This window comes from Trachurus trachurus (genome assembly GCF_905171665.1).
Source record: "Trachurus trachurus genome assembly, chromosome: 23".
NCBI classification, from domain to species: domain Eukaryota; kingdom Metazoa; phylum Chordata; class Actinopteri; order Carangiformes; family Carangidae; genus Trachurus; species Trachurus trachurus.
The window spans coordinates 2,433,024-2,457,571 of record NC_139912.1 but is presented as its reverse complement, the minus strand read 5'-3'; the positions used below and the strand labels follow the sequence as shown (position 1 = coordinate 2,457,571).

Below are 24,548 nucleotides of genomic sequence, written 5' to 3'. Positions count from 1 at the left end.
GGAGCACAAAAAAGCCAAACGACGGAGTATTAGGGCCACATTGACAAATAAAAAAATAATAATCGTAAATTTACGACTTTATTCTCGTAATGTTATGACTTTTTTCTCGTAGGAAATGTACAACTTTATTCTCGTAAATGTACGACTTTATTCTCGTAAATGTATGACTTTATTCATTTTATTTCATTTATTGTTTATTTGACAAGGACAGTGCACATTAATGGACAATTTGTGACGAGCACATCACGTCATGTAAAGGTGCCGGATTTAGCTCGAAGCTAATTTCCATCCGTAGTCCTCACATTAAAGACAGACAGACATACCATACAAAAAGATAACAGTAGGAGGCTACCTGCATAAGTATAAAAAAGCATATTCTTGAAGTCTGTGTTTGTTGTTTCTAATACTCCGTCGTACATGTAGCCTACACAATTATTTATTTCAGACACAACTGTCCATATGACAATTAAGAAAATTAAAGGAACAACGAGGAGTTTCTATTCGGTTATAAAAAAGTCTCATATTAATGTGGATGAATCTACGCTACCCACACTTGTTAATGGGCCCATTTTCGATAAATCTATCGTTTTGTTTCTATTGTTATTTTGTTATTATTAGAGGTGGTGGAAATGCTGGGCGAGCCGACCAGCGTTTCTTTACTTTAGGTTTCGTGGCGAGTCATGAGAATAACGCCGCCGAATCGCCGTTTATGGTCGGAACTACGACGGTATGTGATCGTCTTCCAACCTCTGACTTTAATTCTTGATGAATGAAAACATGAGTCTGTCTTGCGCCGGTCAAAGAATTTCACGGTGCGCGCGGAGGCTCAAATGTAGTGTGAAAACGCTTTTCCAAAACTCCTCGTTGTCCCTTTAACCATAAGTTACCATTGTCATTAAAAATAAATTTACTATAAATATACACAAACCATATTTGTTTTTAATTATTTTACTTTCCATCGTGTATTTTTTTTTTTGCAGTAACATGTAGTTTCACCCAAATAAAGCACAACCCGGAAGTGAGGAAGTTTTATTATAACGGAGTGCTCCCTCTTCCCGAGCGTAGACGATCTTCGGCGGAGCTAGCCGGCTAACAGTTAGCTCACAGCGACGCCATTAGTTGGGTGAAAACCAGGCGTTCGCATCAGACCTCAGCGGGATCTATCTCACGGTTTAGTGTCATTTCTGTCACGTTTCCTGTTCGATAGCGATAAAAGTCCGACTCTCTGATGCTGTCGACGCGTTTCTCTGCTGATTTTTAGCTTCTTTTTTTTTCCTTTTTTTTTTTTTTTACAGTCGGAAGCTGCCGATGTGAGTGAGCTGCGACAGGGGTTAGTTAGCATTTAGCATTAGCTGCGCTCGCTTGTTTTGATCAACGCCTAAATAAATAAATAAATAAATATATAAATATATATATATAGGCCTATATTAGTTTCATATCTAACTTCCCAGCCATGGCGGCCGGCGGAGGGGCGGGCGGCCACAACAGCAAGACGTACTCCTTCAAGGTGGTGCTGCTGGGGGAAGGCTGCGTGGGGAAGACGTCGCTGGTGCTGCGATACTGCGAAAACAAATTCAACGACAAACACATCACAACTCTACAGGTAAGTTGTTAAGAGCTAATAATGATGATAATAAACCTAAACCCCGCCCGCCCGCCCGGGCAGAGCCGCCGCAGCAAAACAGGCGAACCCGACCGAAACAAAACAGCCAAACCAAACCGAGGTGTTTGTTTGTTTTAAAATGCGGGGGAGTTGGGGTTGTTTTGTTGAGATGGGGGGTGTTTGTGTGTTTTTGTGTCGCTGTCACTTGTGTGGTGGACGCGTGTTGTGTGTCCCAGGGCCGCGCCGGGAGAGCGGGGGCTGAAACCGGAGGAGCCGCCCGTCTGGCAAACGTTGGTCAGCCGGGCGGTGTCTGAGGTGAAAGTCGAGCGTCCACTGACTGGATGGATGTGATGTGATGTGGTGCCAGCAGAGATGTGTGAACCTGCCAGAGGTGGAAGAGCTCAGATTAATTAAAGCCTTCATACCTTAGCCTACTGCTGAAATACCACAGCTAACAAGTGTTTTAAATATCGATTAATCTATTTGTTATTGATCTGTAAAATACCTCAAAGTCAAAACTTCCCAGAAAGCAACAGTAAAAACCTAAAAAAACTCAGGTCAATGTCATTGTAAAACACACAAAAACTAAATCAAATTAAATCAAAGCAGCTTTATTTATATGGCACTTTTCATACATTGCAGTAACACAAAGTGCCTCACAGAGAAATAATCACATTAAAGGGACAATGAGGAGTTTCTATTTGGTTATAAAAAAGTCTCATATTAATGTGGATGAATCTACGTTACCACTTGTTAATGGTCCATTTTAGATAAATCTATGGTTTTGTCTCTATGGTTATTTTGTTATTATTAGTGGAGGTGGAAATGCTGGGCGAGCCGACCAGCGTTTCTTTACTTTCGGTTTCGTGGCGAGTCATGAGAATAACGCCGCCGAATCTCCGTTTATGGTCGGAACTACGACGGTATGTGACCGTCTTCCAACCTCTGACTTTAATTCTTGATGAATGAAAACATGAGTCTGTCTTGCGCCGGTCAAAGAATTTCACGGTGCGGAGGCTCATACATGTAGTGTGAAAACACTTCGCTTTTCCAAAACTCCTCGTTGTCCCTTTAAAGCCTTCATACCTTACTGCTGAAATACCACAGCTAATGAGTGGTTTAACTAGAAAAAGATAGCATTTCCTGCAGAAAATGCGTGTGAATGCTGAAAGCAGCTGAACGCTATTGCTGAAGCAATGCTGAATGAGCTGAAGAAATTGTTGAATCAATACTAAATTAGTTGATGAAACTGCTAAAGCAATGTTGAAAAGACTAATGCTAAAGTAGAGTAGAGAGTAGAGGAATACTTTATTCATCCCTAGGAGGGAAAAAGCTGAAACATGTAACTTGTAGTATGAGATGAATGCCTTTTTAAAGGTGAAAAGCAGTAGAAATGCTAAAGGGAGAAGAAAACATTGAAATCCTGCATGTTTAAATGTAATGGTTGAATAGTTGAAATCTGCAGCTAACCTGACAGGAAGGAAAACTGATGAACCAGCGCTAACATAGCCGAAGCAATGGCTGAGAATAAATTAAAAAGTAGAAGATGTGAGACTTTGTGTGAATTAAGAAAAAAGTGAATGCTTACTGAAATACATTGTAAACTGACAGCAGAAGAACATTGTTGAAGAATATAGATCGAGCATTAGCCGAGGAGGAGGAAGAGCTCAGATTAATTAAAGCCTTCATACCATACTGCTAAATAAATACCACAGCTAACAAGTGGTTTAATTATCGATTAATCTATTTGTTATTGATCTGTAAAATACCTCAAAGTCAAAACTTCCCAGAAAGCAACAATCAAAACCCCAAAGAAATTCAGTTCAATGTCATTGTAAAACACACTAAAAACAAGAAATAATCACATTTCAGAAGCTGAAATAATAAATATTCATTAAGTATTTTACTATTATAATAACTGCGGCATTAATCTAACATAGTGTTACGTATGTACTGGTTTAGTACTCAGATTAAAGTGTTCATAACTATTCTAACAAGTGTTTTTAATCTATTTATTGATCTGTAAAAGGTGGGATACAAACGCCTGTCAAAACTTCCCATCAAAACCCAAAGAAACTCGGGTCAATGTCATCGTAAAACACACAAAAACAAGAAATAACCACATAAAAGAAGCTGAAATAATCAATATTCATCAAGTATTTTACTATTATAGTAACTGCTGCATTAATCTAACATAGTCTTATCGATTAGTACTCAGATTAAAGCGTATATAAGTGTTTTAATTATTGATTTATCCATGTATTGATCTGTAAAACGCAGGAGTAAAATGCCTGTCAGAACTTCCCAGCAAGCAACAATCAAAACCCAAAGAAACTCAGTTGAATATGGAGGTTAAAACATACAAAAACAAGACATAACCACATTGAAGATGCTGAAATAATCAATACTCATGAAGTATTTACTTTACTTTTTATTATAATTGCTGCATTAAAGCATTCGTACCTTACTGTATGACAGCTAGCAAGTGTTTTTATTATTGATTTATCCATGTATTGATCTGTAAAACATGAGATAAAAATGCCGGTCAGAACTTCCCAGAAAGCAACAATCAAATCAAAACCCAAAGAAACTCAGTTGAATGTCGAGGTAAAACACACAAAACAAGACATAACCACATTTAAGAAGCTGAAATAATCAATATCCATAAAGTTTTATTATAAGTGCTGCATTAATGTAACAAAGTCTTCTGTATTTAATGGTTTCACTCTGACATTTGCTTATTCTCACGTCTAGAAATGGGGAAAATGTGGGAAAATATTAGCAATACTGAAACAAACAGGCTCTTTTGTGGTCTTTGTCTGTCAACTTCCAGTTTTTTTTTAATAAATGTGAAACTTTAAAGTTAAAAACTGTCCCTTTAGTCTGTTTGACAGGTTGGACTCTTGTTTTATTCATCTAACTTTCCCTTTAAATGCTGAAAACAACCTCCAGCTTCGTCCTGAATGACATGCTACAGCGATCAACTCTAACAAACTGTGGATAATCAATATTCACCGCATCAATAATGTGATGCAGAAAGCCACTGATGATCCGTCCTGGATGAACTGGAGCTCTGTCTCTCTCTCCGCGGCCGCGTTACCCAACATTATGTCTTTTAAAACCACTAATAAGGATTAAATACATTTTCCACCGGCACAAATTCCTTTTTACATTCCTGGAATAACTTTGTTGTTTTTATTCATTAAGAGATGAATGTCGGCTTGTTTCATGTTAAAGATGCTGTCAGCCGAACTAATCAGGGAACGTGAAATGTCATTAGCTTTTAAATATAATAAATGTTAGGCTATTAAAGTTATTTTTTTCTCAGAACCAGCAGCTCAGATATTTAGTATGAAAAGTTTCAGGTTAGTAAATTTGTAATGGATTAAATGCACACGCACAAATTTATAAATATAAAGACGCCAGATGTGATTTTCACCCTGAGCGGTGACAACATCATTATTTTAAAGAAACAGCTGTATAGGAATTTAATACATTTATTTATCAGGAAAAATGCAAAAATAAAAGGCATAAAATACAATATTCAGTTCAGCTCAACCTAAATAGAAATAAAAATGAGAATAAGAGAAAGAGAAATCATTTATCTTTTGAAAATGTCTTTATTTAAACGTCAATCTACACTGCTCAAAAAAATAAAGGAAACACTTAAACAGCACATTGTAACTCCAAGTATATCACACCTGTGTGAAATCAACCTGGGATGATCATTTTGATTTACATTGATCATTTTTATGTTATTTAGTTCTCAACACACTCTACTATATATTGAATAACGATTTTAAACTGCAATAGATCTAAGATGTGTTGTTTAAGTGTTCCCTCTATTTTTTTGAGCAGTGTATAATAATAATACATAAATAAAACAGTTGCTGATTATTTTTCTGATTGAAAGCATCAGAAACTGTCCAGATGAACTGAAAAGCAGCGTCACACAGGTGTTCACTTTCACCTGCAGCTTTTTATTTATAGAAGTCACACACCAGCCAGGTTCATATCGAATGATGATAATAATAAAATGAACAGGACAATGACTCGCTGTGCAGCCGCTGATAAACACACACACACCCTGGTTAAAGCTCACTGCTCTGATGTAACACACACACACACACACACACACACACACACACACACACACACACACACTGAGCTGCCTTATGTTCAGTGTGTGTGTGTGTGTAACTTTAGAGGTGGAATAAGTTACTCAATAGAAGTGAAGTTTCAGTTTTATTTGTCACCCTCATACCTGTGAAGTTTCCATTTCCGTCTCTTTGCTTCTTTTAAAACAAACCAACTCTGAACTCTATTTAATAAAAATCACTTTGTTTAAAGGGATAGTTCAACAATTTGGCAAATTGGCCCATTGCCATAATCCCTATAGTATAGTCATAGCAGTAGGTTCGTTACCTTTAATTGTCGGTGCAAGCTGTTTTTAGAACGGCGGAGCAGAGCCGTGAGCTGCTCAGAGCTACGCTACGGAGGCTCATTATGGGATTTCTTGGTTTCAGAGTTTTTTTAGAGGGAAATACAGAGACTGCTTGATGAAAAACTGTCCCTGAAGGCAACACACACATCAGCGGTTTTGCATGAATTTCCCTCTAAAACAACTCTGTCTGGTAACGTTGTGTTATTATCTCATAGCGTGGTGAATGTGCAGCTCACAACTTGTCCACCAGAGCGTTGTGGAGTTGTTGGATTGTGTATTTGATGAGTTTGATGAGGGAAACCAAGAAATCCCATAATGAGCCTCCGTAGCGTAGCTCTGAGCAGCTCACGACAATTAAAGGTAACAAACCTACTGCTATGACTATAGGGCAATGGGCCGATTTGACAAAATGTTGAACTATCCCTTTAAGATTTTAAAAAAGGAAACAGTCGAACATTTAAATGTGAAGATTATAATATACTGTATGTTTGAAGACGTCTTCTGTCGTTTCATTCTCAGTGGATGAATCCTGATCATAACTGGCAGACGACTGGTTAATGATGATGTAATAGTGGGTGTGACAGACAGGTGAGAACCGGTTTAGATCCGATGGCGTCTCCGGTGTGGTTGGACCGGTTTTTTAATGCGTCCACACTGACGACAGCTCAAACTTTCAAACTTTCACTTCAACTTGAGGACACAATGTTTTTTTATATTTTGGTGGGTCGAGGTCAAAGGTCGAGGTCATGATGAGTGACTGGCAGAAGGTTTGGTTCTGGCCTTGTGGATGCGAGTAGAAACGTCCACAGGCCTGAGCTGTGGCTAAAGGTCAAAGGTCAGTGTGAGGAGCCTTAACCACACATATACAACTTCTATTCACACAAATGGTTAATAATTTAAAGGGATAGTTCACCCAAAATTCAAATTTCACTCATTATCTACTCACCCTCATGTCGATTAAGAGCTGTGAGAATTTTCAGAGTCCTCCGTGGCTTCTCTGAGTTACAGGGGGTCTCATCGTAGCAGTGCATGTCCATATAACGGTTGCAAATGGATACCAACTGTCTTCGTAACAAAAAGACACACCAAAAAACATCCATATACCTCCATGCTGCTCGTATGTAATGTCCCTCTTGTATTGAAGCCCCGACATGAGAAATTGTTCCGCCGGAAGAGCAGTGAACTGAGACACTGGGAGCTTCCGCTACAAACAAGCTTAAAATATAGACTTATTAAATTTTTTTCGGAACAATTTCTCATGTCGGGGCTTCAATACAAGACGGACATTACATAGGAGCAGCATGGAGGTATTTGGATGTTTTTTGGTGTGTCTTTTTGGACGAAGACAGTTGGTATCCATTCACAACCATTATATGGACATGCACTGCTACGCCGAGACCCCCTGTAACTCAGAGAAGCCACGGAGGACTCTGAAACTTCTCCCAGCCCTTAGTCCACATGAGGGGGAGGAGATAATGAGTGAAATTTGAATTTTGGGTGAACTATCCCTTTAAGAGGAGGAGTTGATTCCAAGAAAAGTTCATCTCAGTCCAGACGTTTGAAAACTGTCCTCATGTCCACAGTTTTTCATGTCGGTCGGTGTCTCGGTGCTAAATAAGTAAAGAAATAGTTACTTTTCTTGGTAAATAGTTACTTTTATAATGTAGTAACTGTAGTTTCCATCACTTCCAGTTGCCGCCGTCGGCCTGGCAGCTTCAGGCGACTCTCCGTGGTCGTGGTTGTGTAAGGTTGTGTTACACTGTGAGTTTGTGGTTTGTGCTGTTTGTGCGTCTCCGTAGCTTCTCGTGTTGAAACTGCTGCTGTTTATGATCCGAACCGTCGTCTCGGCCTCAAGTTCCTCAGACGGTGAAGCAGAGTCGAGGTCGAGGAGGTCGAGCTTCAGAAACCAGATGACTGTTGATCTCAGTTCTGTCTGGATTCAACATTTAAAGTCCAACAAAATAAGATAAATGATAAATAACACGTCAGATTTCAGTGTCGGTCTGCAGCAGCTTGTTGACTGGATGGACAGAATATAAACCTTCACTGTGGTGTGTGTGTTTGTGTGTGTGAGGTTTATTTATATAAATGTTGTAACACCGGTGTTGTAATGTTTCTATGACGAGGCCACCTGCAGCAGAGATTTAGTTTCACACAGTAAATAATCTGTGGTCATCACCCACACGACTGAACATCCATAAAAACATGTATGGATGTATAATATAATATAATATAATAATATATACTGTAGTTCTGTTACAGCCTAAAACTAAGAACATATTGTAGTAGATCAAAACCAAACATAATGTATTTCTCAGGTCATTTAAAACACAACACAGTGGAGCTGCTTCTAACATTTATTTTCATTATAGATTAAATTTCATCATATTTAACAGAAGCCTGTAGGAAATCCTCATTTTGTCCTCCACTTTACTATAAAATATTATATATTAATAGATAGGCCCTGCGATACTACCGGTATATTATCATGATGCATGCGCAGAGTTATTACGATATAAAAATATTCCAATATGCTGCGATATTTTGCAGTTCATTCATTTTTTTCAGCTTCAAATGAAAACTTAACATCTGTCTTTTCTTAGTCTGATCAGATCAATTCTTGGCATCGGTACATCGATACAATATTACCATGCAAAATTGTTAAAAAAAAGATGACACAATTGACATATTAAAGAAAATATCACAATATAGAGTCCGATACGAAACATGCGACTAATAAAACTTAATATTGCTGTTTTTTTTTGTATTATATTGTTTAAAAACAACCTATTTCCAGTGTTTTATGAATCTGAAACTCACAGTTTGATTTCAGTCTTTGAACTCATCGTCTCAGCTGCTGAAACCAGTTACATTTTTCACTGTCACATGTTCTGCTTGTTTTTTGTTTTGTTTTTTTGTTATTTTTAATAGACAAATTGAGCGGAAATGTTTGTTTCTGTCACAAGAGCGATTATTGGCTGAAGAAGTATTATCTCGTTATTTTCAGTCTGAAGTATTTATGTCTGCGTCGGCTCATTTGACTCTTATTGAATAAGATGGAGGAGAAAATAACTCCCTGTGTGTGTGTGTGTGTTATCAGCTCTGGTATCAAAACATCCCACACTCTGCCAGGCTTCAAATCTAAATCCATGCATGTGATGCGTTCGCTTGGACTGGGGACTTCCTGTTCTGTTCTGGAAAAAATAAACTAAACTAAAATCCAGCTTCAGCCTTCAGAGTTTCCATGGAAGCAGCCGAGGAGTTTTGGTTTTGATCCGTGATGATGAACGGTCACATGGTGTCGGACTCGGACGCAGCCGGGGCCTCACACACACACTCACATGTGACGGGATCAGAAGACGAACGTGTCGTTTCATCGACCTGAGAGCCAATCAGACTCCACCCTGTGATCTGATCTGTGTTGGTTTTATCATTATTTGAAAAGGGTCAGATAAAAGTTGATTTCCGTTGATCAGAAATCTCGCAGCAGAAGCTCGACATTAATAAACGACCGTCACGAGACTCTTCATCATCTCAGAGGAGCTGTCGGTGTTTAGAGACTCAGCTGATCAGATCAACAGGTGGATCAATTGTTTGTCTTTTAAAGAGGAACTACCGTAAGCAGGATTTCTCTCGTGGCTACATGCTACATTTTTACCTTCATTAAAAAGCTCCGGAGTAATTGTGATCGTTAAAGACCCCCTCCCATGAAAATCGTGTTTTTCGTGCTTTTCACATGTTCCTGTGGCATTTTTCTCATGTTAGAGGACATAGCAGCAGAAGATGCAAACTGGCAGTTTCAGGGAGAGACTGGGGTTGACGTGTCACAACTCCAGGGGAGGGCACTATACTATACTACTACTATACTAGTGCTACAAGCTCCCGCCCCGCTCTGCATCTGGCTCAGAGGTGAAAGGCTGGACAGCTCGGTGTAGATGTCAAGGTATAACAGGTATAGCTCACCTGGTAGCAAGGACTATGTTCCAGTCTGGGATCGAATCCCAGTGTGGAGTTTTACGCTAAACGCACTGAATCTGTAATTGTACAATGTCCAGTTGTCAGCGAGCGGGGGGGTGGGGTGCGAGGAGGTGGCTGGGCGGGGGCAGAGCAGCGCAGTCTCCGCCCACCCTCCAGAGGTGCATTGCTAATGTGCATGGCTAATGAGCTGCTTTTAAAATGACCAGAAAGGGTCGCGGGAGGGCGACTTTAAATAGAAGCTGAAAGTTTTGGACTTTTTGCTGTTGTCAGTTAAAGGGATAGTTCACCCAAAATTGAAATTTCACTCGTTATCTCCCCCTCATGTGGACTAAGGGCTGGGAGAAGTTTCAGAGTCCTCCGTGGCTTCTCTGAGTTACAGGGGGTCTCGGCGTAGCAGTGCATGTCCATATGATGGTTGCAAATGGATACCAACTGTCTTCGTAACAAAAAGCCACACCAAAAAACATCCAAATACCTCCATGCTGCTCGTATGTAATGTCCCTCTTGTATTGAAGCCACAACATGAGAAATTGTTCCGAAAAAAATTAAATAAGTCTATATTTCAAGCTTGTTTGTAGCAGAAGCTCCCAGCACTGCTCTTCCTGGTCCGTCCAAATCTTGTGCGCAAATCGCTCACTTTATTGTCACTGGTCCCTCACTTTATTGTGTCCCCCAGACACTTCCTGTTGTGGTGTTGAGGGTTTTTTTTTTTAATCAAGCTGTAGAAGTTGTTTTGTCTTTGTTTGTGTTTTGTGGTTTTTGCAGCAGGATTAAATCTCAGAGGTCAAAGGTCACATAAAACACCGTTAAGCCGTAACTCAACGACTTGACAGACACAGTAACTATGACGACAGTTCACACACCAGTGGTCGACCTGGGTGAGAGGTCACATGTCCAACAACACAGTTGGTCAGCTGACCGACCTCACACACACACACACACAGTTCAGAGCCTCGGTGATGAATCTGTCTCCACTTCCTGTGTTTGTCTGAAGCTTCAGGTCCTCAAACCGACTTTGACCTTTTGTTTCTTATCAGAGCTGCTCGACAAAGTAGTGTACTGTCGACAGGAAACTCTCACGGTTTTGAAGATTTTGCCTTCTTTTTCTTTTTTCTTTCAAGTTTTCTTTTCTCCAGAAACGGTTCAATTAGTCGATCAAAGAGGAGGCACTTCCTGTTTCTCACTTCCTGTCAAGAGTGGATATCAAAATAAAATCCTCTTATCTCCACCTGCTGCTTCCTGTGTGTCCACTCGCCCTTAATCTCTCTGATCGATCTGTTTGAAAACCAGCCAGTGTTATAAATAGAAATAAATACATAAATAGAAATAAATATATAGATATACATTTAAATGGCTCTACAGTTTGTCTTTGTCGTATTTAATCTGTGTATCAGGACTGAAACTAATGATTATTGTCACTGTTTGTTGATTTAATTAGTGTTTTTTTCTTTCTCTTAATGAGATAAAAATGAATCAGAATCAGCTCCATCTGGTTGGTTGTTACGTTATGATGTCATCACTTCTTGATTTTTATCCTTTTTAGGACATTTGGGACAGTGTATTATTATAAATGACATGTTTTTAGAGTTTTGTCACAGTGGCCTCGACCAAATGTAGACTTTGTTTAGGTTTCTTTAAAGGGATAGTTCAACATTTTGTCAAAATGGTCCATCACCATAATCCCTATAGTCATAGCAGTAGGTTCGTTACCTTTAATTGTTGGTGCAAGCTGTTTTTAGAACGAGCCGTGAGCTGCTCACGCTATGGAGGTTAATGGGATTTCTAGGTTTCCCTCATCAAACTCATCAAATACACAATCCAACAACTCCACAACGCTCTGGTGGACAAGTTGTGAGCTGCACATTCACCACGCTATGAGATAATAACACAACGTTACCACACAGAGTTGTTTTAGAGGGAAATTCATGCAAAACCGCTGATGCGTGTTGCCTTCAGGGACAGTTTTTCATCAAGCAGTCTCTGTATTTCCCTCTAAAACAACTTTGTGGAGTTGTTAGATTGTGTATTTGATGAGTTTGATGAGGGAAACCAAGAAATCCCATGATGAGCCTCCGTAGCGTAGCTCTGAGCAGCTCACGGCTCTGCTCCGCCATTCTAAAAATAGGTAATGAAGGTAACAAACCTACTGCTATGACTATAGGGATTATGGCAATGGGCCAATTTGACAAAATGTTGAACTATCCCTTTAACACTTTCTATGTAAAATTATATATATTTATATTTATGGAGGCAGGGAACAGACACGTGCTGATTGATCCTGATTCATTTGTTCTGTAGTTTTTACCTGATAATTGATCATCTTCATCATTCTCCTCCTCTTCCTCTGCAGGCGTCCTTCCTCACAAAGAAGCTCAACATCACAGGAAAGAGAGTGAACCTGGCCATCTGGGTGAGTCACACTCACTGGACCTGTGTGTGTGTGTGTGTGTGTGTGTGTATATGTGTTACCTACAGTATAACATGACCTCTGTGTGTGTGTTTATGTGTGTGTGTGTGTGTGTGTGTGTGTGTGTGTGTGTGTGTGCAGGACACGGCCGGTCAGGAGCGTTTCCATGCGTTAGGTCCCATCTACTACAGAGACTCCAATGGAGCCATTCTAGTCTACGACATCACAGACGAAGACTCTTTCCAGAAGGTTGTTATACATTAGATTTTATTACATTATATTATATTAGATTATATTATATTATATTTTATTATATTATATTATATTATATTATATTATGTTATATTATGTTATGTTATGTTATATTATATTATATAATGTTTTTATTCTCTGAGTCAACTTCTCCAGAACCTTTATGATAAACTGTAACATTTAGATTTTTTTTTAATGCAGAACATTTTTTTGTGGTAAAAATCTGAAATGTCTGTTATAAAGTGTTTTTGTTGTCAGTGTAAAAATAAAATTATCATTATAACACAAAAAATACAAGAACTGAAGTGACAAGAGGAGAAATCAGTTAGTTGATCAGCACAAAATATGATTATTGATTAATGCATTTTTTTTTTAGACATTTTACATTTGACTTCAGTTATTTAACTTCAATCAACTCTTCTTTTTTCCCTCCTCCTCTTCTTCTTCCTCTTCTCCTCCTCTTCTTCCTTCTTCCTCCTCCTTCTCCTTTTTCTTCTTCCTCTTTTTCCTCCTCTTCTTTTTCTTCCTCTTCTTCCACCTCCTCCGCCTCCCCCTCTACTCATCCTTCTTCCTCTTCTTCCTCTTCCTCCTCCTCATTCTTCCTCTTCTTTCTCTTCCTCCTTCTCCCTCTTCCTCCTCATTCTTCCTCCTTCTCCCTCTTCCTCCTCATTCTTCCTCCTTCTCCCTCTTCCTCCTCATTCTTCCTCTTCTCCCTCTTCCTCCTCCTCCTCTTCCTCCTCATTCTTCCTCTTCTTTCTCTTCCTCCTCCCTCCTCCTCCTCTTATTCCTCCTTCTTCCTCTTCTTCCTCCTCCATCTTCTTCTTCCTCCTCCTCCTCCTCTTCTTCCTTCTTCTTTTTCTTCCTCTTCCTTCTCCTCCTCCTCCTTCTTTTTCTTCCTCTTATCCTCCTTCTCCTTTTTCTTCTTCCTCCTCCTCCATCTTCTTCTTATTCCTCTTTTTCCTCTTCCTCCACCGCCTCCTCTTCTTCTCCCTCCTCCTCTTCCTCCTTCTTTTTCTTCCTCTTCTTCCTCCTTCCTCCTCCTCCTCTCCTTCTTCCTCTTCCTCCTCCTCCTCCTTCCTCCTCTCCTTCTTCCTCCCTCTTCCTCCTCCCCCCTCTACTCCTCCTTCCTCCTCTTCCTCCTCTGCAGGTGAAGAACTGGGTGAAAGAGTTGAGGAAAATGTTGGGCAACGAGATTTGTTTATGTATAGTAGGTGAGTGTCCGATCAGCTCCTCGTGTTAATTATCACATTATTATTATTATTAATTGATCAGAGGAGAGTTAACGAGCAGCATCAGTGACACGATGTCATGTTGTCGTGTTGTGTCGTTGTCATGGCAGCAGCTCCACATCAGCAGCGTGAGGGGAGTTCCTGGTTTTAATCTCATCATGTCTGTCCGTCATGTGTCCGTTGGCATGGCGACAGATGTGGAAGCTGCTGCTGCTGCTGCTGCGTCTCTGATTGTTTATTTGGAAAATGTAGTTTTATTATTTTTAACGAAGGACTCGATCACATGAGACGATAATTAACAAACACGATCAATATTAATTTATAATCTGCTGAATGTTGGTTTAATGCTGAGGAAACAACCAACTTCCTGTTTAATTGTTTTAATTCTTCATGTGCGTCAATATCTTAATGTTTGACTTCTTATTTTTATTAAGATTAAATATCACAAGACAAAACCACAGAATATTATTTAGTCTTTGGGCCAATGTCAAGTGGTGTAACCAGTATTTTTTCATAAAAAAAACCAGACAATTAATCTGGACTCAAATGTGGAATAAATGTAATTCTCTTTTACAGTGCAACACTATGTTTCTTGACAAATTAAAAAATATTCATCACACATTATTTAAATGAAAAGCTCAAATGTAGAATCACAGCAAATAATCCAGTTACAGTCAAACCAATGTAGCTAATGTTTCCAGAAGAAATTATACATTTAAATTCACTTTAGGTAGATAAAAATATTTAATATTTATTATTCTTTTTTGTGGTTACTCTGTTTGACATTTTAAGGGCATTCAGTTTTACTTTTGTTTAAAAAAAAAAAAAGATGTAAAACATTAATACAATATGTACATTTTAACAAATCTGATGCATGGTCTTTAAAACATTTTTTATTCATTTATTTTCATTTTTAATCAAACAATTTATTCGTCACTGAGCCCTTTACTTTATTTTATTAGAACAAAGAAACATAAAGACACAATCAAACAAAAATAAATGTTCATCTATTTTCCTTTAAATGCATTTTAAACTGTCAGTTTATGAGTTATACAAACATATATATGAATAATGTGACAGTGACCCTGTGTCATTGGAGGTTTTCACAGTTTAATGGGTTTTTGATTTATCGGTGTTTTCGTTATTGAAAATGACAGAAGAGACACACTCTTTATTATAAAGCTACAAATTAATTGATTAAATCAAATCAAACTCTAATGAAGATGAAGGCTGATGTGATTAAACTGGACGGATCAAATGACGTCAGTGTTGTCAGACTTTGTGTTAAAATGTCCTGGTTTTTATTTAAAACATAACAGACATAAATACTGTAAAAAAAAAAATCTTTGTTTAAATTGATTCAAATTTAAAGATAAAATCAGTTCATTTTGTTGCATGTGAGTGAAATTCATGTTGTTTCTGTTTGTGCAGGTAATAAGATCGACTTGGACAAAGACAGACACGTCTCAGTGGAGGAGGCCGAGAGGTGAAAGTTTGATTATTATTATTAATTATTAATTATTAACACAATCAACATGATAACGACGTTGGTTGTTTTTCTCCTCAGTTACGCGGAGTCGGTGGGAGCCAAACACTACCACACATCAGCCAAGCTAAATAAAGGCATCGAGGAGCTTTTCCTGGATCTTTGTAAAAGTGAGTTCATATTAATTATTAAAGCTCCTTCAGAATAAAGGTAGATGTTTGTGTTAAAGCTCCTTCAAAATAAAGGTAGATGTTTGTGTTAAAGCTCCTTCAGAATAAAGGTAGATGTTTGTGTTAGAGCTCCTTCAAAATAAAGGTAGATGTTTGTGTTAAAGCTCCTTCAGAATAAAGGTAGATGTTTTTGTTAAAGCTCCTTCAGAATAAAGGTAGATGTTTTTGTTAAAGCTCCTTCAAAATAAAGGTAGATGTTTGTGTTAAAGCTCCTTCAGAATAAAGGTAGATGTTTGTGTTAAAGCTCCATACAGTATAAAGGTAGATGTTTGTGTTAAAGCTCCATACAGTATAAAGGTAGATGTTTGTGTTAAAGCTCCATACAGTATAAAGGTAGATGTTTGTGTTAAAGCTCCTTCAAAATAAAGGTAGATGTTTGTGTTAAAGCTCCTTCAAAATAAAGGTAGATGTTTGTATTAAAGCTCCATACAGTATAAAGGTAGATGTTTGTGTTAAAGCTCCTTCAAAATAAAGGTAGATGTTTGTGTTAAAGCTCCTTCAAAATAAAGGTAGATGTTTGTGTTAAAGCTCCTTCAAAATAAAGGTAGATGTTTGTGTTAAAGCTCCATACAGTATAAAGGTAGATGTTTGTATTAAAGCTCCATACAGTATAAAGGTAGATGTCCATGTGTAGTGTGATTATAAAGCAGCTCTAGGTTCTATATTAATACTGTGAAAGTATCAAAGCCTCAGTCCACAGAGAAATGCACACAGCCTGTATTCAGAAACTGAGCCTTAAAACCAGCCGTCAGGACTTCCTGTCACTTTGTGATGTCACAACCCTAAGCCCCACCCACCACCATCCAACAACTCTGCAGGATTTGGTTTCTCTGAGTGTTTTATTCTGAAATCTACTCTGTTTTTTTTATTGGATCCATTAGAAAACAGTCGGCCAATCAGAAGAGAGAGCATGAAGATTAGTTAGATCAATAATTAACACGTTACCTCTGTTTTGTGTGTGTGTGTGTGTGTGTGTGTGTGTGTGTGTGTGTGTGTGTGTGTGTGTGTGTGTGTGTGTGTGTGTGTGTGTGTGTGTGTGTGTGTGTGTGTGTGTGTGTGTGTGTGTGTGTGTGTGTTACAGGGATGATGGAAACGGCTCAGGCTGAGGAGAGGTTGAAGGGTAACGGCGCCAGCCAATCAGCTTCGAGTAGGCGGGGCGTACAGATCGTCGACGACGAACCACAGGCCACACCTGCTGGAGGGTGCTGCTCTTCTGGCTAACACACACACACATTCTTACACACACACACACCCACTTACACACACACACACTCTCTGTCATACATGCTTGCAGACATTATACTCACACACACATTTATCAGTGTCTCTGTCGTCCGGTTGGTTCGCTCTGAAATAATCTGCTGTGTTCATTCAGCGCTGCCTCTGCCGCTAAGGAGCATGGGAAATCTTTATTATTTAAGTGACTTTATCCAGTGTACCCTTTCAAAGTAAAAGTAACTGAAGTCGTCATGATTGAAATCAGTTCTTTTAGTAACAAAATCGTCTCTAAAAAAGAAAAAAAGGAAAAAAAAAGAAAAAAAAATCACATTTTTAGCACTTTATTTCCCGTCATGTCCTAAACAAACAAACAAACGGTGACTTAACACACAGAAACATCCTCCTCCTGCTGTTTCCGTGTGTTTCATATTAAAGGTTATTAATAAAACATTTGAAAAAATAAGTTTGAAGACTCAAAAAGTCAGCTGAAGCTTCAGCAGAGGTTTGATTTTGTTTAGTTTTTGCTGTTGCTTTGGGAGTGGGAGGGGCTTTAAAGGGTTAAACATGCACACACATACATGCACACACACTTTTAGCTTCATGTTCATCAGCTCTAGTGCAACAGCGCCACCTGCTGGGTGAACGTGGAGCTGCAGGGTTCAGTTATCGGTGCCAAAACTTCATTAAACCTGATCAAACTGCACAGAGATCATCGGATTAAAGCTGCACTACTCACACGTCGACTGTATAAAATAAAATAAAATAAAATAAAATATAATATAAATAACATTATTCTCCTCATTGATAAAGATAAATTAAGATTAATGTGATTTAATTAATAAATAACAAAACTAAAACAACATTCTGGATAAGAAATAATTACATTTTCAGCAAAATCAAACAGATACGATCACTGAGTGGGTTTGATTATGTTATTATCATTGATAACTTAATTATTAACATGTGAATCAATATGAGAATATCCCAAACATCTCAGATCATTATTATTGATCACTGATCAGTTTCTGTTTTGCACGAAAATCCGTTTATCAGTAATTTATTTTCAATAATTTATTAAATATTCTAAAAAAAACAAGAACAAAAAAAAACCCCAAAGTGACGTATTTGAATTAATAATTGTTTCTTTAAAAAAAATCCAGTTCAAAATACAATAGAAGCTGAAAGTTTTGGACTTTTTTCTGTCGTCAGTTAATTAACTAAAGCAAAAAAATTCAGTTTTTGGTTGATGTGCTGCAGCTGAAGTGTTTTAGCTCCTCCTCAACAGCAACAACACACAAACACACACACACCATGACAACACACACACACACACACTCTCTCTCTCTCTCCTGGACAGAGGAATAAAACCGTGCATGTTTGATTTCTGTAAAACAGCTTTGTTCGTTTGTTTGTTTGACTTTTAAATGACTTGGTGAATAAATAAAAAACTGAGCAGCGATTTATTTAATAAGTTAAACTCCTGTACATGAACAAACCTCTGTCTCTACTGTAACCAGGGCCGTTGTATAGGGGAGAAAGGTGATGATAACTCTAGGGGCCCAGCGCCCAGTAGGGCTGTCACTTTTTATTCGACATTCGAATATTCGTTCGAATGTGGGGGGAAAAGTTCGTATTCGAGCATTAATGACCTGCTCGATATGCAGGCTGCAGCAAAGATACTCTATTTACCGTCTTTGGCTGCAGTGCCCGGTGCCTGCATAGCGCCGCGGAACGTCCACCGGACGCGGAAGGGCCGCGAACAGCCGAGAAGCGGAGCCAGTTTACTTTCTGTGCCCATATTAACCGCTGGTGTGGTGTCGCGGCGTGCACCTCCGTGGCCGGCTCGCGCCGTGCAGCGTCTGGTCTATTTTGTGCCGCGAGCAATCGCGTCAAGCTGGGCAGGAAGTCAAACATGAAACAACGAGAGTATCCGGTCAATTTTCAAAATAAAACACCGCGACTGTGTGTGCTGCGGCGGCGGGGGGGGGGGGGGGGAATATTCGAATATATCCGAACGAATTACGGGTCATTCAATAATCGTTCGAACCTCATTTTTCTAAAAACTGACAGCCCTAGCGCCCAGTGGGGCCCATAAAAAACCCCAGTAGTCTAATCTTTGTATGACTGATTTATTCTGCATAAAACCCTGACTAATACTCATAGTACACTGTAAAAACTCAACATCTTTCCAAGAATATTTGTCTTATTTCTTGTCCAAATGTCTCATTTCTAGTCAAAACTAATCTCTTTCCACTTAAATAAGACTCATTACCTAAACATTTACTTGTTTTTAGATAATTTTCACTTAAATTCACAATAAATAGAAAAATCTGCCAATGAAAGTAAGTTTTTTGTGCTTGTAATAAGGAAGAAAAACTTGCTCCGCTATCAGATTTTTTCTACTTATTCCGAGTGAAAATCTGCTTGAAAGAAGTAAAAAGTGTCTAAAAACAAGCTGCTTTTAATATGATGAGTCTTATTTTAAGTAGAATGAGATTTGTTTTGACTAGAAATTACAGTTTGACTAGAAATAAGACAAATATTCTTGCTAAGATACTTGAGTTTTTGCAGTGTAATGCTGCATTAGCATCAAAACAAAGAAGGCTAAATAAAAAACGATAATACATACGTAGTCTAAGAAAAAAAAAAGGAAAAGTTAGGGGGAGGGGCCCACTTTAGTATTCTTTAAGGGGGCCCAGAATTCCTAGCAACGGCCCTGACTGTAACTCTACTGTGGACTTTACTGTTGTTTTCCTGCTGCCGCCTCTGTAGCTCCACTCATCTCTGCATCTCTGCTTACTGACGAAAAAACAAAAAAAAGCAACAAAAACACCATCCTGGACATTTTATCTGCCTTTGGGGGAAAAAAATCGACACAAGAAGACGAAGACGAAGAAGAAACGTAAACGATGTACTGTCCTGCTCATTATGGAAAAAAAAAAAAAACACAAAGAGAAAAAAATCAGCACATCTTTTGGAAATGTAATTTTTTAAATGCTAGTGTCAAAGTGTTTTGTAAAGATAATAGAACAATTATAACGATTTACACAACGCAACAAGGTGTCGCACACATTGTCGTTATTTCATTTCACTCTCCTTCACTGTTGAACAGTTTTAATTAAAGGTACATTGTGTAGGAATTCCTCCCATCTAGCGTAGTAGCGGTTGTGTATATCGCAAGCAACTCAAATCGTATTTTTCATGCTGCATTCATGTGAAATTGGGCGGACAGCAGACGGACGACAGCCGCTGCATGTAACGGCATAAACAAGCCTCTTGTCACTTCCTGTTAGTAGGTACTTTGAGGAGTTTGTGTTTCACCTACAACTGGACACAAAACTCTCTGAGCTGATTTAGACTGAACTCAGTGGACGGTGAGTTCAAGGACCGAGGGAAAAATCAAATGTTTTACTTTTGGGGTCAGTTCAGGATCATTTAGTATAAATCTGAATTTAAGTTTTGGTCGATTTGAAGATGTGATTTTCAATTTGTTGGACGTTAAAGGTGCATTGTGTAGGAATTCCTCCCATCTAGCGTTGCGGTTGTATATCGCAAGCAACTCAAATCGTATTTTTCATGCTGCATTCAGGTGAAATTGGGCAGACGGGAGACGGACGACAGCCGCTGCACGTAACGGCATAAACAAGCCTCTATGTAAACAAGTGGTCCGTCAGCACGAGGCAAAACAATACACGTGACAATATGTTGTCATGGCGATGTGGTATTGTTTACCTGACCCACGTTTTACCGGCTTTCTCTGGACTTCTGTGACTAAAATGACATTTGGTTTGTTAGCGACTTTTGAACCAAATATTTGATTTTCCTGAATAGATAACAGGAGAAGTTACACAATGTCCCTTTAAAGGTGTCGCTCCACATTTTTCTTCTTGGCAACAAATCCCATTGAAGATAAACTAAAATAACATTTTATTATTTAAAGTTTTATTCATTTCACTCCTCAAACACTCGTGTTAATTCATCCGCCGCTGAAAATAGTCCCCAAAGAAAGAGTCACTAAACCAACAGTGAATCAGCTGGGAAGTGTTTTGTTTTTTTATGGGAATAATTGTTGACAATGATAAAAAATACAGAGCGACGTCTGAATCAGTTTTCAGATGATTAAACGAAGACGATTCATGTTCATGTGGAGATTTAAAGCAGAAGTGAGTGATATATTTGTGTTAATATAAGTCTTAAATAGTTATATCTTCCGACAGCAATCACTTACATAGAGTGTTTGGACTGAAACACGGGTCTGTCAGTCACTCTGCTCTGCTCTGAGCCGAGGAGAAAACATTTATCGTATCCTACAGTTTTTATCCAATGAGGAGAGAGAACGGCATGCAGGGCTGTGTGTGCAGCCAAGGAACGCCGTGAATGTGGTGACGTAGCGACGAGGACTGTTATGGTGCGTTCAAGGAAACTCGTATTTTTCCGACCGTGAAGTGGTACCAGTTCGATCTGGTACGAGTTCACCGGTCGGAAGTTACGAGTGGCCGTTATAGTGACTTTCACCGGTAAAACAGGTCGGAAAAACACGAGTGGGTTGCCTGGAACGCTACAAAGTCGTAAGTTGTGACTTGAAGCTGTAATTTACGATTTCAAAAGCCTGCCTGGAACGCAGCATTAGCGAAAACGACCGGATCACTCACTTCTGCTTTTATCACATCACAGGGTCAAAGAGACAAGTTTCAAATGTGGACGACAAAAGTCCTGAATTTATTTTCTCCTTTAAAATGAATAATGAATTCATTTTATTTCATTATTCACAATCTTAAAATTATATAAGAAACACAAAATTGAACTTATATCTTGTAATTCTTATTACTACATCATATCAGTGTACTGTATTATAAGAGTCGTGTAGAAGCAGTGTTGCTGTCATGTGACCTGTCCACCAGGGGGCGCTGCTCACTTTGGTTTTACACTGAATCACAGTTTCAGTATCAGAAAAGTTATAGAGAGTGTGTTTATGTGTTTAGCATCATCAATAGTGATTTATCACAAATTATTCACACATTTTATGATTTGATTCATTAAAACTGAACCCTAAATAGATATTTTTGTTATATAATAATGGACAAATATGTGGCTTTATGCAAATGTCACTTTATTTAACATGAACCAAAACCTTTCAGAGTCCTCACAGCATCTCGACTAAAACCATGAGTAAGAGACGGTTTAGACCAGTAGTTCTCAACCTTTATTGGCTCGTGACCCCATTTTGACATCACAAGATCGTGGCCATCAATCAAAATGGGCAAGATCAGATATTTTTATATGGTGCATTTTATTTGAACTCGATTTATATTCGAGAAAGTGAAAGTATTATAGAATGCAGCTGTTTAAGATTATGTGAAACGATGGGTTAAAAGGTCAATGTAACTACAAAATCAAGTGTTTAAAGGAGTTCTAACTTTGAAAGCCCTAAAATTGTATTAATAAATTTGCTCATCAGTTGTTTTTCACTCTTTAACCTACACGATTTTATGATTGTGAACATTTTGTTAAAGAGTTTGTTAAAGAAACGTAAACTTTTATTTTGTCAACAGTGCAACAGGAAGAACTGATCATTTACAAACACTTTTACACACACAGGTGAATTTTTATTTCTTTATTACATCATTTCACACAGAAGAATCAAACATGGATTAAAAAAACATTTCCCTTTTCTCCAGATTCACAAAACAGGGCTTTTATCTCTCTCCTTTTTTACGTCAAGTCTGAAGCTTCGATCACAGTAAACACAGAATATAAAAACTATTAAAGGAAAAAAATAAAAAATTAGTGACGTCTTCAGCGTGGGAGTAAGAAAAATATATATATTTTTTTACAACAGTGCAGCCAATGCTTCACGTCACTTTGTGGCACTTGGTGGTTTTTTCAGTGATGTGCTTTAATTTTTAGTTTTATTAGCGGTTCATGAAGAAAAACTAGAAGCAGCAACGAGAAACGAGTTCAGGAAACTAAATGTTTGCGTCGTTATGGAAAAAAAATTGGTCTTTTTTGCCTCAGTGATTAAACTAAACGAACCAATCGACATTGTCCGTTTCATCTGTAATGATGATATTGATTATAGCGTGAAGATTAGTTTTCAGAGAGACGATGCGGCGCCGATCGTCTTTAATCGGGAGCTTGAAGTCCGTCGTGTTTTTACAGATCGTCAGCTCGTGTCACAACGACCTTGTCAACGTCACAACAGGAAGTTGCTGCTGCTGCTGCTTCAGTAGCTCGGCGGGTTGTGCAGCTCCTGGTATTTGGGCGGCGATGTGGTGAAGATGGGCGGCACCGCCATCACCAGCGTGGGACTGGAGGGATAACGCATCTGATGGATGATGATGGAGGAGAGGATCATCCCGAGCAGCTGGAGGCAGAAAAACACACAGTGTCAGTGAACGCATCATCGACAGGGGGCGGAGCTTCTGTCATTCATGATTCAGGGTCCTACACATTTGAAATGTCCAAATTCCATACTTTTTCCAGACTTCTCTGTAAAAAAATTCAAATAATTTGTGATATTTAAGTAAATAGATGTGCATAATATTTTAAAAAGCATGCAATTTATCTTGTTTTCATTATTTGGAATGTGTATGCCATTATGCAACCAAATAATTTCCAGAAGATTGTAGCTGAGTACAATAGCACATACAAAATAGTTAACCCAAATAACCTCAGATAAGACCAAACCAAGATAAAATAAATAAAATAAATATATTTCCATACAATAGTTTCCATTTTCCATACTTTTCCAGACCTGGAAATGTATAAAATCAATATCGATGAGCACAAACACTCACCGCCAACACGAGCAGAGAGAAGACGACTCCGAGGACGATGTCGAACACCAGCTCGACAACGTGGAGGATGATGGGAAAACACGGCTGTGGGCGGAGACAGAGCATTAAACTGGGTTTTATTTTATTTGACTTTATTTTGATTTAAACCAAGGTTGTTATAGTTTTAAATCTTTCATTAGTTTTTATTTTCATTTCGTTTTTTCTGTTTTCTTTTTTTCAGTTTAGTTTTGATTTGATTTGGATCCCCATTAGCTTCTTCCTGGGGTTCGATCAGTGTACAGGTAGTTAGTTCAAAAAGTCATCAGTTTTAGTTTAGTTTTTATTTAGTCTTAGTTTTTCTACATCTCATCAGGTTTCATTCACTCTCATCTACCTGTGGGTTAGGGTGCATCAAAAAACACAATTCTTGAATTTTGATATGGCTGGGTGCTAAAAGTGTTCCAATATATGTAGAAACAACACATGCAAAATATTTTTCCAATACATGATGATTTAGGGGTGCCACCACACATCTGTTTTTGTTGGATAAAGTGGTAATCAGTGCTCAATGATCGCCATAGAGATCTGAGGTAAAAAAGACTCCAGCTCAAGAAAATTGAGTTGATCTTTATGTTTTTGTGTTGGGTATACTCTTATTACATATTACTACCATATCTGTAGTTGTTTCTTTGTATATTTGTATTTATATTTTATATGGGCATTTGGTGCCCATTACATCTGGCTAACGTTAGATAGCAACATTTTGCTAACCACAGTCTAGCTATGTTAGCTAAGCTATTAAGCTTAAGCTTAACATCAACAGTATTCTAGAGTAGACAATATTTAGAGTATTGATGTCTCATGTCTATTGAGAGTAGCATTGTAGTTGTTAAATTAACATTTTAAATATAGGTAGCCTATATTT

At 38.3% G+C, this 24,548-nt stretch overlaps 2 protein-coding genes across 2 annotated transcripts in view; one reads left to right on the top strand and one right to left on the bottom strand.

Moving 5' to 3' along the window:
• The first annotated feature begins 1,254 nt into the window (after positions 1-1,254).
• Positions 1,255-17,963, top strand: rab21 (RAB21, member RAS oncogene family). The gene is made up of 7 exons (XM_083999546.1): positions 1,255-1,603; positions 12,376-12,435; positions 12,574-12,681; positions 13,832-13,895; positions 15,345-15,399; positions 15,481-15,569; positions 16,711-17,963. Exons 1-7 carry the CDS (start codon positions 1,454-1,456, stop codon positions 16,848-16,850), a joined length of 666 nt encoding a protein of 221 aa, XP_083855672.1. The 5' UTR covers positions 1,255-1,453; the 3' UTR covers positions 16,851-17,963.
• A 4,483-nt stretch (positions 17,964-22,446) lies between these two features.
• Positions 22,447-24,548, bottom strand: part of LOC311006457 (uncharacterized protein) — a 29,876-nt gene continuing 27,774 nt past the window's right edge. Inside the window, exons 17-18 of the mRNA XM_083999302.1 lie at positions 23,645-23,728; positions 22,447-23,211 (exon numbers count right to left, since the gene is read on the bottom strand). Coding sequence (XP_083855428.1) covers positions 23,071-23,211; positions 23,645-23,728 — 225 coding nt within the window. The 3' untranslated portion in view covers positions 22,447-23,070. The remainder of the gene's footprint in view (positions 23,212-23,644; positions 23,729-24,548) is intronic.